Source organism: Phycomyces blakesleeanus, assembly GCF_001638985.1.
Source record: "Phycomyces blakesleeanus NRRL 1555(-) unplaced genomic scaffold PHYBLscaffold_1, whole genome shotgun sequence".
In the NCBI taxonomy this organism is placed as follows: Eukaryota; Fungi; Mucoromycota; class Mucoromycetes; order Mucorales; family Phycomycetaceae; genus Phycomyces; species Phycomyces blakesleeanus.
The window spans coordinates 1,093,363-1,105,778 of NW_017265134.1; the positions used below are offsets into that span (position 1 = coordinate 1,093,363).

The 12,416-nt window shown below is 36.9% G+C and overlaps 5 protein-coding genes across 5 annotated transcripts; 2 read left to right on the top strand and 3 right to left on the bottom strand.

The window, feature by feature from the left end:
- Nucleotides 1-858: 858 nt before the first annotated feature.
- On the bottom strand, nt 859-2,503 carry PHYBLDRAFT_178670 (hypothetical protein; the record flags this gene model as incomplete). Its single annotated transcript, XM_018438023.1, has 4 exons — nt 859-1,660; nt 1,728-1,956; nt 2,046-2,178; nt 2,239-2,503. The coding sequence occupies 4 exons, from the start codon at nt 2,501-2,503 to the stop codon at nt 959-961; spliced, it is 1,329 nt and encodes a 442-aa protein (XP_018298635.1). The 3' UTR covers nt 859-958.
- A 592-nt stretch (nt 2,504-3,095) lies between these two features.
- Nucleotides 3,096-4,240, bottom strand: PHYBLDRAFT_138150 (hypothetical protein; the record flags this gene model as incomplete). The annotated part of the gene is made up of 2 exons (XM_018429945.1): nt 3,096-3,240; nt 3,303-4,240. The coding sequence occupies 2 exons, from the start codon at nt 4,238-4,240 to the stop codon at nt 3,096-3,098; spliced, it is 1,083 nt and encodes a 360-aa protein (XP_018298636.1).
- Nucleotides 4,214-7,447, bottom strand: PHYBLDRAFT_129269 (Cullin). The gene is made up of 12 exons (XM_018429274.1): nt 7,380-7,447; nt 6,954-7,316; nt 6,565-6,903; nt 6,394-6,519; nt 6,281-6,329; nt 5,844-6,223; nt 5,589-5,759; nt 5,411-5,515; nt 5,164-5,334; nt 4,972-5,094; nt 4,454-4,884; nt 4,214-4,377 (listed from the first exon to the last, which is right to left on the bottom strand). The coding sequence occupies exons 1-12, from the start codon at nt 7,419-7,421 to the stop codon at nt 4,353-4,355; spliced, it is 2,325 nt and encodes a 774-aa protein (XP_018298637.1). The 5' UTR covers nt 7,422-7,447; the 3' UTR covers nt 4,214-4,352.
- A 1,411-nt stretch (nt 7,448-8,858) lies between these two features.
- Nucleotides 8,859-9,107, top strand: PHYBLDRAFT_138152 (hypothetical protein; the record flags this gene model as incomplete). Its single annotated transcript, XM_018429946.1, has 2 exons — nt 8,859-9,023; nt 9,090-9,107. 2 exons carry the CDS (start codon nt 8,859-8,861, stop codon nt 9,105-9,107), a joined length of 183 nt encoding a protein of 60 aa, XP_018298638.1.
- A 1,500-nt stretch (nt 9,108-10,607) lies between these two features.
- On the top strand, nt 10,608-11,936 carry PHYBLDRAFT_184370 (hypothetical protein; the record flags this gene model as incomplete). The annotated part of the gene is made up of 2 exons (XM_018438922.1): nt 10,608-11,570; nt 11,632-11,936. Exons 1-2 carry the CDS (start codon nt 11,129-11,131, stop codon nt 11,934-11,936), a joined length of 747 nt encoding a protein of 248 aa, XP_018298639.1. The 5' UTR covers nt 10,608-11,128.
- Nucleotides 11,937-12,416: the final 480 nt, after the last annotated feature.

A 12,416-nucleotide genomic window follows, 5' to 3' on the forward strand; every position in this document is an offset into this window, starting at 1 on the left:
ACAAGTGCTTTTATTCTGAGCACGAGCGTACACTGGCTGAAAATAGGATAACATGTCTTTGCAGATATATGCTATGAATAGGATTAAATTAGTCATACAAGATTATTATAGAAACCAAGAAAAGCACTGTGGTATTGATAGTGGCTATATGTTTCTTATTTGGAAGTATGTGATTTGTAAAAAGGAAAGTAGCTTAAACCTTAATTCTTACATGCGTAATAGTACTTTACGTGCGTAATTGTATGCATTTGAATGTTTGAGCATCTATGCTGCTATTATTTTCAAAGCCAAGATGTCAATATGAATGTCTTTAGACTTGGAAAAAATAAAGCCGGAACATTCTGACTACATTATGACTGATTATGATAACCAGGCCTGATTATTTAGATATCTTCTTATGTTTTAAATTCGAACCTCTCCGTCTCGAGATAATACGTATAGATGTTTACACTTTTTGCAAGCGTCTTATCACCAATGATAAATTCAAAGGTTAATTTATAACTTCCAGATAACTGTATATTCGGATCTAAACCACAGTCCAATTTGTATAGAGTTTTAATTGATACTCTACCCCTTGTATAAGGAAGCGAAAGAAAGAAAGAAAAAAAAACAGACTAACACTTTTGATTCAATCGATCATACTGAATATGTATATTTATATGGTCCTCCCTATACTCCTTACACAAATATCGTCTGATTTTTTTTGGTCTGTATTAAGCACCTGTCTTTTTTCTTTCTTTCTTTATTTTTCACCCTCAACCCCCCCACTCCTTGACCACAGTGTTTCAAAATCGCATTGTAAACAAACCGTTTAAGTAAAATAAATATGCTTAGGTATCGGCTTAAAGACAATATATACTAAGAGAGAACATGGAAGGGTTTTTTTTAATAAACAAAGAATACTTTGTCATGCAAATAATGTCTTGAAGAAATAATAATAATAATACTAATAATAATTTTAATGTGATTTTAGCTTAGGATCCAACGACAGCTCAATAACTTCGTCTTCAATCTGGGACTCTGACATGACTTGCATTCCGTTCAATAGTACACCCACGCGCATCATGGTCAACAGGTTTCTTGCTCCATTTGAGTGGTCATACACACCTCCATTGAATGACGATGTCATATCCTTTCCTAATGATCTGGATATGTATCCAGACCCTCCGGGATGGTAGAACCCTTCCAAGTCATATAAGACACCTTCTATCAAGATCCACTTTTTGCCTTCACTAAAGACTTTTTTCTGATATTCATCCCATGTATAGATAGGCAAGTCGTGAATAGGAATTCCAAATTTAAGAGTTCTCTTCATGTCTGCAACCTGCTTTTCTTGCATCTGAACACGACCCTTGTTTATCTCATTTGTCGGGAAAGTCTTGAGGTCATAGGCAAGCCCAAGAAACTCAAGAAGCTTTATAAGCCACTTGGTAGGGTCGTATTGATAATACACAATTGCATTGCGGTAATCTTGTGGAAATTGATGGTGGAAGTTATGGTATCCCTCTCCAAGGGTTACCAAAGCTGTGATCCAATGGTCTCTTGGTGTGTGGTGATCATCATAAGTACATTCTCCCAGAAAGTGTGCTAGACTATTGACACAGAAAGTGACATGATGCACAAAGCATACTCGGATAACAGATGCATAAAAGAACCCGCCCTTAGATCGTAAAATATGAGTAATCTATCACAGACTAAATGTGTGTGCGTCTCCAAGATAATCTTACCCTGTAATCACCCCAAAGGCCAGCAATGAGCGTTGGGAGCACGAAGCCAAATCCAATAGCAAGATATGGATAGAATCTGCGCTGGAAAGCCACAACCTTGTCGGCCTTGAGATCCGCAATGTCTGCGAAGCCTGTCTTTCCTCTTCCACGATAAATTACCAGCCACCCCACATGAGAATAGAAAAACCCTCTTTGTGCACTGTAAGGGTCCTTATCAGTATCAGTCCATCTATACCAGATAAAAGATTCGTTAGAATTATGGTGCTAGCTTTTTTATTATTAAAATAAATCATTTTTTTGGGTCATTTTTTTTAATACCTGTGATGGGATCTATGATCTCTGGCCCACCAGTCAATAGTACCTTGAAATGCCGCGCCTCCACCAATAGCCAGCATGATTCTCAGGGCCAAAGTGGCTCTATACGATCTGTGAGCCCATAAACGATGGTAACCTAGACCAATATGAGTTTATGCCACTCAATATATTGCTTTTTTTTCTGGATATTACATACCTGCAGTTATACCAAGCCCTGTCAAAAAGTAGGTGATGATAGACAACACCAGTGTTTTTGTTTGTAGCTCTGTTGTCATGAAACCATAGACCGACATGACAGGAATAACAACTATTATGACAGCAAACAGCTTGTGTAGTCGACCAGGCCAGTTTTTCCATGTCGTTGGGCTATCAAACAGTGGTGGGAGTTTCTCTTGTGACAAAACGTCTTTGCGGGATTCTGACTTTGTCAGCACAAAGTGGTCTGGTTTGGTACCTTTCATTGATAAAAATTGTAAAACAGAAGAAAAGACAAAGAGGGCAAAGCAGCAAGAAAATTACGGTTCTTATATGATAAAGCATCAAACGTGTCCAAATAAAGTGTTTTAATTCACAGCAAAAACATCACAATCCCCCTAGATAGTACCATACTCTATCGTCCCAAATTTCCCCTAAAACGTCTTGCCATTGGCCAATATTTTTTTCTAAAGAAAAGATATATATAGAAGAAGAAGAAATAAGAATAATAATAAAAACAATAATAATAATGTTTGTTTGCTATTGTTTTATACATAGCATAATGGAGTTGACAAGGGGTAGTTGCATTATTATTATTATTATTATTATTATTATTATTACTATATAATGAACAGCTTATATGACAAAATAATAAAGACATAAACCTCACTACATGACTTGCATGCTATCGAGCTCTTATCAAAGAAAATACATTTATAGGTAAGCAATGTCTATACAATGTATGGTTGAATTCTCCCAAAAAAATTTGGTATTTATACTTTTTTGTTTGTTTTTGTTTTGCTTTAGTATTTTAGATTACACCTATTTGAAGCATCAAGACATCTAGACGATCCCGCGTCAACTGTTATCTGATATTCTGTACGCAGGGATAAAGACAACCAAAATTGTGCTGATGAGTCCCAGCATAAGGCTGATGACCAGCCATAAAAAGGCACGTCTTTTATGCTCTCGCATTACAGCATCGTCAATGTGAGTATACTCCCTAAAGTTTGTTTCACTAAATAACGAATAAATAACTCTGAGCTTAACGTCAAAACATCTCACCTCCTTTTGATTGCCACCATCCACCACCCAAATCTTGTCATTCCCGGTAAAAGTGCTGCCCAAGAAAGTTCAAAAGGGATCAAACCCCACCACCGACTCACGTTATTGTTCTCCCCAAGGAATATCAGTGACAGTTCAAGACTGAGTCCAGCCCAGAGAAAGAATAGACCGGCAACTAAGAGGATTCTGGCACTTGTCACAGATAGGTTTGTGGATAGAATAAAATCAATGAAACGGGGATAATAAAAGTGATCAAGTGCGAGGGTGACCTGGGTTCGCGCATGTTCAAAGATGAGTGGGTCAGAGATATTACGAATTAGAACCACTTCATAAAGAGTCTCTTGAGTCTCCGGAGATATGGAAATCAAGGGGGTTTGTTGACAGTATTTGCGGTAAATTCTGGTTGCATTTTGAGTAAGGTCATTTTGATTAATATGGTGGCTTTTGTAAACCGTAGGTGGGAGTGTATCTGTTGAGGGGTGCCCAAAAACGCGGGGAAGCTTTGACTGTATAGCCAAAGGTGCTGAAACTGAGCTATTACTTAGGTGCAATCTTGTTATTTGGAGCGCTTCCCAGAGTCTTCCGTGGGCCTTTAGTTCAAGTAAGAATTTAAGGTTTTGAAGTCCAATTTTGTCCGATTGCTCCAAATATGCTTCAAATTGAGGGAGACCAAAGGGCTCGGTGTAGAGGCTTAGGATCTGATTAAGAGTAGGAATACCGTTCAAAACAAAATTGTAGTTTTTTATACTCTGCCATTCTTCCATTGTATTTATGGTCAGGGTATCCTCTCCATAGAGCTTGTATTTTAAACGGTTGTCCCACGGTTTGCGTCTGGAAGATATGTATGTCTGATCAGGCCTGTTGGGGCCAGTATTGTCTGCAACAGGCAAGACATTGTCCATAGGAAGTATATCAGGGTAAATTTGAATGGAACCCATGGTATGTTTTTGGTTTTGTATTTTATCAAGTAAAGCAAATATCTGTCAACATATGTATTTTATAAAGGGGAAAAAAAGAAACGAAGAAAATGGAAACAAAAAAGGAAGAATATTAGGCAAGGTAGCGATACGATCGTCTATATAATGGATAAATGAGATATGGATAAATACAATCAACTTCTTTGTTCAGGGCCAGTTGTAGTTGTTTCTTACCTGTCTTCAGAGCTACGTTCTAAATATTCGCGATCAATCAACGCCTCCACACGCTTCTTTATCATGACTGGGTTAGGTAAGAACCTAGGGGTAAGCTGCTTCGTGACTTCTGCAATCAGCAGATTGTGCTCCATTGACTTTCTGTCCTTCATGATTCGTACAATAGCAGCTTCAATCTGATGTTTTCTCTCTTCATCGACCTTGTCCTGAGTGTTCTTTCGTTCGCCTTCACTCTCTACCTTTGAAGCGACTGTCTGGATCTTGATTTTTGCAAGATTGGTTGAGAAACTAGTATTGAAATAAAAAATGTCTCCAGGGTGGATTTCTCTTCCTTTTGAATTTCTTGTTAATACTTTATATTTAGCACACGCCAAAGATTGAAGTGTTCTCTTCAACTCTGCTTCGGGTATTTGAGTCTGCCCCTTGATTTCCTAAATTTGTAAACGAGAGGCGAAAATTAGAGTGACACTAAAGAAAACAATACTATTTAAACTACAAAAGAAAACAATCTATCCTACCTCTAATGAAAGTCCATTATCTTCATGAATATCATTAAACAGAAGAAGAACAATCATAGCAAAGGTAGATAAATTCAACATAGGTCTGCAGCTCTTGAAAGTAGCTCGGATATCAGCAGTACCCTACAAAAAAAACAAAAAGTTAGATTTGAAGTAGATTGTATAGAGTGTATGTATGTTTATAATGATTACCATTTGAGGTTGCCATGTCAGTCTTCTGCCACTATGTCGATCAAAATAAAATTTCTCAAATGACTCACATGCACCAAGAATAACTTGGGGCATATTACATTTAGGAGACGAAGATATGTTCATAGGCCAGAATGTGGAGGTCAGGACAGTGACTCCAACATCTACAAAAGGCTGATTGCAGACAATATGAGTACATTGTACATTGTATATATTGCATATTGCATAGCATGTATAACATGTATATTACCTGTCGGTCGGAAAAGTCTTTGAATTGAACATCCATTTCCGCAGATAGCTTGATATCGTTGAACATACCCTCGAGTTTGTTCGTAAATTGATAGCCACACTCTCTCTGCATATATTATTCTTGATGAGAACCTGTTTACATATATTGTGCTTCACACATTTCGGATTGCCCTAATTACCTTTAATTTAGCCAACATTCCTCTCTCGGCATCATCGGATACACTGCGGTTAAACAAGAGTCTCTTGGCAAGATGCTGTTTATAATAACGCTCAAATACATCTTTATCGCGTAGAAAGCGGAAAAGAGTGATTGTCTTTCCAAGAATATCGTCCACTTCATCCTCTGATTTCTATACATATATATTAAAAGAAAACAGGCAGACACAACGTAAGATTTTTTTCTATTCATCTTTTTTCCTTGTCGTTCAACTTACACCCTTGAGGCCCTTTTTGAGATTTTCGTCGATGAATAGAGAGATAAATTCAGCCGACTTGGTATTGTCATTAATGAAGCTCTCGAATGCCTCATTAAACACTGTCTGAAAAGACTTATCATTGTTGACTGCAAACTCAAGAATTCGATCGAATTTTTCCTGAAGATTCAAAACTTGTTCTACCCATCGAATTGCTACTTGTGCCCCTCCAACTGCACTCTTCTCAGCTACACTTTTAGGCTTATTCATATCTCCTATATCTGCAGCGATACTTCTATTAATTTCTGCACCGATACGCAGGATATAAGCCATCATTGCTGTCCTTAATTCGTTCAGGCCAGCTGATACGCGCGAAAATAACTTGTACATGCGCAGTAAGTCTATGATTTGGCTTTTAGTCAATGTTTGTGTGTATTGCCTACTTATATTTTTTTTACCTCCATATTTATCAGCATTTAGCATGCTATCCAACCCAGAGTTTTTCATCTAAAAGCAACCTTTTATATTTATATATATATCTATGACGTTTCGCGATAATTTTCCCATATACCTTTATCACAGTTTTTAGATTATCTGTGATTAAGTGTGTTTCGACAATGTGGCGAATCTTTGGTTCAGTAACAAGTGACAAGCAATGTATTGTTCGTTCATATTCCTCCTCAAGTCTGCGCTCAACCTAATATTCAATGTCATTTAATGAACAGCTGCGTTTCCCACTTACTTTTCGCATGAATTCTGGAGCATCGTAAGAGGTTGAGAGAACTTCACTTTCGATCTGGTAAAATGCAGCACTTGTTTCGAGATATTTGTTTTCGAAATCAACAATATAAACACTTTCTTTTGTAGTTGGGTCTGTGAGTTCAGACAGCATGCTGACGGCTGCCTTTATTACACTTCGATCAATCACATCGCCGTGCCTTTCCAACTGGATCTGATTAAGCATAGCAGCTATAAGTTGTGCCTGGATTGGGTATTTATCTGACCGAATCACCCTGTCACGGAAGAGATCAAGTCCCATATCAGTGACATTAGGTAGGTTATATTTAGGCAGTCTATCATCCTATGAAATCGGTTGGTGATACTCTTTGAGATTGAATGAGGTCAACTTACGAGGTACTTGAGTGTCATTCGAATCATTGTCAGGGCAGTTACATAATCATCCCACACTAGCTTGACTGTGTTCATAAACATTGCACTGGAATCCGAACCTGCTGCTGAGCTTTCTTTTGTGCTCGAGGTGTTAACGAATGCGGGCACGATGGCTCCCTCAGCCTTTGCTTCAAGATAGTTCGCAATCACGTCCTTCACACCAAAATACAATTTTTCTCCAAACTGTTGAAATGTCAAGTTGTATGCAGTTCGATAAAGGACTTCATAAGAAAGTATTTTTGCATTTTTACGAAAGATTTCAATGTAGGCTTGGCTGAGAAGTTTGAAGCCATCCTCGTATTCCTGCTCGCGATCTACATTAGGCTATTGTAGCAAAAGGGTAATAAGTTTCAGCTCCCAAAGGGCCAAATGGACCACAAAACTTACAAGTCTTGTAGGAGGTTTTATCCGGATTTTTCTATATGACATTATAGAGACTATTTTTTTCTTTCTTTCTTTCTTTCTGATGACCTCTTTGCCTTGAGAAGAGAAGAAACTTTGAGGAGAGAGGAGAGGAGGGGGGGAAGGAGAGAAGCCAATAGACTGCTTGACTGAACCGCAGGAAATCGTGTGACTGCCCCACATTATCACTGTACTTATTGAACATATATACATTTATTGGTCATTTCCAACAACAACAAAAAACAATGAATTTTACATTTAGTGGTTCATATTCCAAAATAATAATAACCATTTTTCCTTAAAATTTACTAATCACCCATGATGAGTAAGATATATTGGGACTTATTACTCTTAGAGCAATATATATATATATATATATATATGTGTGTGTGTGTAGAATCTTAGCTGTGATGTTTAAAAAATTAAACCGATTGGACATTAATTTAATGTATTTTATTTTGGACAAGAGAAAAAGAAAAAGCATCTGCTCTGTACTTAAGCAAGGCTACTTTAATAGATCCTGGCTAAAGATATTTGGCTTGTATGAATGCACTGAAGATCAAGCACAGAGGATCTATGCAGAGCTATTTATAGAGTAATAGCATACAGTAAAACACATTATACAAAGTCCCACAATTCGAGGATACAAGACGCATTTTCAAGAGTTCCTAACCATTATAAATGGATTTTTTTTCCCAAATAAACAGCACAGAAAAGCATTCTTAGGTTATTAAGGATCATAATAAACATTCTGACACTATTCTTTTATATAATAGATACTCAATTTTTTCTTCTTAAATATAAGAAACTTTCAAAGTCTTTTATCCCTAAAATGCGACTTACACATGTGTTTTACTGTATTTATTTTCTATACTTATAAGTTATTTCACATGCGTGTATTTATGCTATCGAAATCCTGAAGTGAAGAGGGGGAAAAAAGCTATTCATAAAACTTGAAATGGTTGTTTAAATACAAACTTTAAAAGAGGATAAATGCATTGTGGGAACCATTTCAATGGAAGTAAAAACCATATTATAGCGTAAAAACCAAAACCAAGTGTACTATCTTGAGAGAATAATAAAGAAGCATGAATATGCCTATCTTGTATTATTCGATTAAGATTTCAATTTAAGTTAATACAATAAATAAATAAAAGCTGACAGCCATACTTGTGCATTTAATTAAGAACTTGATCCTTAGAGCATCTTCAGCAGTCTACTTTTAGGTATGTAGAATCTTGTGTAGAAACTGCTGGAGGCGATTTTTTTCTACTCGGAAATCTATACATTTACTTCCTAATTTGGATGTGTGGAATTCGTATGTAGAAATCTGCTGGAGATCCTCCAAGGTAAACGCGGTTCTTGAACCTCTTTCCAAAGCCATCTAAAGCTTGTGACTGTGTCACTGACTTGGGATTTTCACTGGATTTACTCTTTTGCTTACTTTTATTCCCCTTGGAGAATATGGAGAAGCGTACAAAAGGTGTTGCTGTCCTTGCACGTGGTGTGGCAACTTGCTCAACCCAGGCAGCCGTTTATGGACAATGCGTTTCATCTAGTTACAAAGATATCCAAAAAGATATGTGCTTAAAAGAATTCCAGGCATTCAAAGAGTGTGTTCAGCATGCTGTAAGTCCATCTCTTTCTTTGTGTGATTCTGTTTTATTTTAAACAAGCGAGATCATCTTTCATTAGATTAAGCGTAAATGGTGATGAATAACAGCTTCGAAAGATCACACTTGGGCCGTGGAATCAAGATATGCTATTATGCGATAGACTTAAGCCTAAATACCACATTGCTTTTCTTTTCTTCTTCTTTTTTTTTTACAAAATATAGTGAACAACATATACTATTCTATCTATTTATTACACACACACATATATATATATAATGGCTTCACTTGAAAATGTGTAAAACACCCCAGCTTTGACAGCATATTTTATCAGAGAGATAATTACGACTCATTATTTTGATTTCTTGTGGTTGCTGGAAAACCTTTATTTGTGCTTAATAAACATGCACCCCAGTCTTGGAATACTTATTTGATGATTGCTTTGTACTTATTACTTCATGGTTGAATTTCAAGCGAGAAAGGAAAGTGAGGTATAGGTTTATAAGTAAGTATTGGGACTTTCGAGTGTTACTTTGGTACCAGATTTTTACTTCAAAGGTTTGATTTCAATTTTGAAACAAACTTGTTTCCGTACAGCCAAATCATTGATTTTTAGGATTTTTTGGGAGCCAACTTTATATTTAAGAACATTTAATATATATACATATATAATTGGTACCAAAGCAGTAACAGTTGCTTATATAAAAGCCTTGTATTATAAACGAAATTAAATAGAGACGGGTTTAATACATTTATGCTTTATTTTATCTTCTTCCATTGCCAATTGAATTGAGAAGAACATGCTTTTAATAGAAAAGATGTTCTTCGAGCAGTTAATTATGTTTGATATGCATATAAACCAAGTTTTATTTATTTATTTTTTAAAAAAAAAAGTACGAACAGTTAGAAATTAATTTTATTGGCCAAGGACTTCTTGGTCTTTGCATCATCTTTGCTTGAACTTTTCTGTCTTTCCGCACCGATTTATATAAAAAGGGAATATATAAGAGGCTAGGCCGATAATTTTCGATCATATAGGTATAATACAAAAACTGTACCCAGTATTGATAGCTGCTAGTTTTTTTCTATAGACTTCTATAAATATGAAAGATGTATTCCCCACAGTAATTTCTGGTTAATTTATCGTTACGTAGTAAAACTCTGCCATTATTTAGCTTCAACTTTTCTTTCGGGACTCTTTTAATATCATGTCTTCTTCTGTTAAGAGCACACGGATACACACGTATATCTATACGTTAAAAGGAGCCAAAAACATCAAACTATAAATCAATACACAGATAGACCACCACTCCAATTATTCGATTAATTACTTGTTTATTTATCTAATTTGGAAAGTTTAATGAAAACCTTTGATGTCAGCAAAAATGAAAGCTCATCATCTTTTAATAAACAATGAAGAATTGAACTGAATTGATATTAGAGAGCTGTTTAAAGTTGCCTTGTATCTACGCCCAAAAAAGGCACTTAAGTTGGAACATTTTTTTTTAATTTATTCTCCGATACACCATACGTGTACCATCATGTTGCGTCAACAATATAGCTTGTGAAAATATTATGCATGAGCTTCATTCTCTAACAACTTCTTTATACTCAAATTGATCATCTAAATTCAAAATAAAATGACCGATCGTTCCGAATATAACATTAGCAATCACGCCCAAGTTCATCAACAAAGGCAACAAAGGCAACAAAGGCAACAAAGGCAACAAAGGCAACAACGACAACAACGAAGACAACAACGACAACGACATCAAGAACAGCAACAGCAGCAAGAGCAACAGCAGAATGAAGAAGAAACCATACCTCAAGAGATTAGAAGAGCCAGGAGAGCTAGATATAGCAAACTAAACCTAAATCTCTTGAGTGACGGTACTTGTATATATCTATTTCGTTTCACTTTGGGTGAAATTGAGAGAATAACAACAGCACTCGGATTGGATCATGTGTACCGTTTTTCAAGTATACAAGTCCGTAAGAGCCTTGGCTTTGCAATGTTACTCAATCGGTACAGCTTTCCAAGACGCTTAGGTGACATGTCTATACTTTTTGGAATGAGAAAGCAATGTATCTGTAGTTTGCCGAGGATTTGAGAGCATTGTTATGAACCAGATTAAATGGGGACTTCAATTCAATATTAAGCAATTTCGCCCGGAAAACTTGGAAAGGTTTGAAAGTGCAATCTACGACAAAGGCGTAGCACTGCCAAACATTGTTGGTTTCATTGATGGTACTATGCAAGCAATATCACGACCAAGCCAAGGTAATGAAGTTCAAAAAGCTTTTTACAATGGTTGGAAGCACATGCATGCTTTGAAGTACCAGTCTATTGTTACTCCTGATGAGATCACAAGCAGCTTGCTTGGACCATATGTTGGCTCTAGACACGATCAGTACATATATACCATATCCAAAACAGAAGCAAGAGTGGAAAAATACTTGGATATTGTACCAGATGTCGAATTGCCATTTGCCTTGTATGGCGATCCAGCTTACATGGTTTCCAAGTGCCTGTACTCACCATTTGAAGGCGTATCTCTTAGTGGTATAGTAACCATAAAAGATTGTCGACAAAGATTGTACAATATATTAATCATGTACAATAGATTTAGATAAAAAAATCAACAAGAGTATGTCGAAAGTGCGAGTGGCAGTAGAGTGGGAATTTGGGGAAGTACAGAAGTACTTTAAGTATTCCAAGTATAAGTATGCCATGAAAACAGGGGAAACAAGTCCAGCAACTGTGTACATGCTATCCACAGTATTCAAAAATATGATGCGCTGTACTGGTCGCAATAGATCGCCAACAAGTTCATATTTTGGTTTAGAGCCACCGACTCTTGAGGAGTATATCTCTGGATTAAGACGTGATAAAATAGACGGAGAAGATGAAGATTATATATTATTTTAAATAAATTAATACTTAAATTTTTATGCTTTTATCATTATTTTCTTGTTTTTTTTCAATTCCTCTTCGATATCGCACATCTTCTGAAGTATCTGCTTCAGCACCCCCATGACTTCAGCATGGCGGGTGGCCTGGGACTCTGGGACTTCATTTCCCACCTCCGGATGATTCTCATCCTTGACCTCATCCTCGTACTCATCCACGTCCTCATCCACGTTCTCATCCTCCTCATCTGCGTTCTCATTCTCCTCGCCCTCCTCGCCCTCCTCGCCCTCCTCATCCTCAATGCTAGCTGGGCTAGCTTGACTGCCAACTGGTCGGGCCGCAGCCATAGCAGAGCTCTCTGCTGGGAACTTTTCTTGCATTTCTGCGTTGGTCTTTTTGATAAAATCTCGGTATTTTTGCCTGAGATTTGTGATCTGGCCAGGAGCTCCCGACGCGATTGCCCGTACACGGCCTTCGAGGCCAAGCTTAAAGTCCTGT

Excerpts from the sequence above, each read along its gene's own strand:
- PHYBLDRAFT_129269 (XM_018429274.1), bottom strand. The coding sequence starts at position 7,421 with ATGTCATATAGAAAAATCCGGATAAAACCTCCTACAAGACTT. Across the intron at positions 6,330-6,393 it reads ATCTAAAAACTGTGATAAAG|ATGAAAAACTCTGGGTTGGA; the intron begins GTATATGGGAAA and ends GGTTGCTTTTAG. Across the intron at positions 4,885-4,971 it reads ATAATGGACTTTCATTAGAG|GAAATCAAGGGGCAGACTCA; the intron begins GTAGGATAGATT and ends TTACAAATTTAG.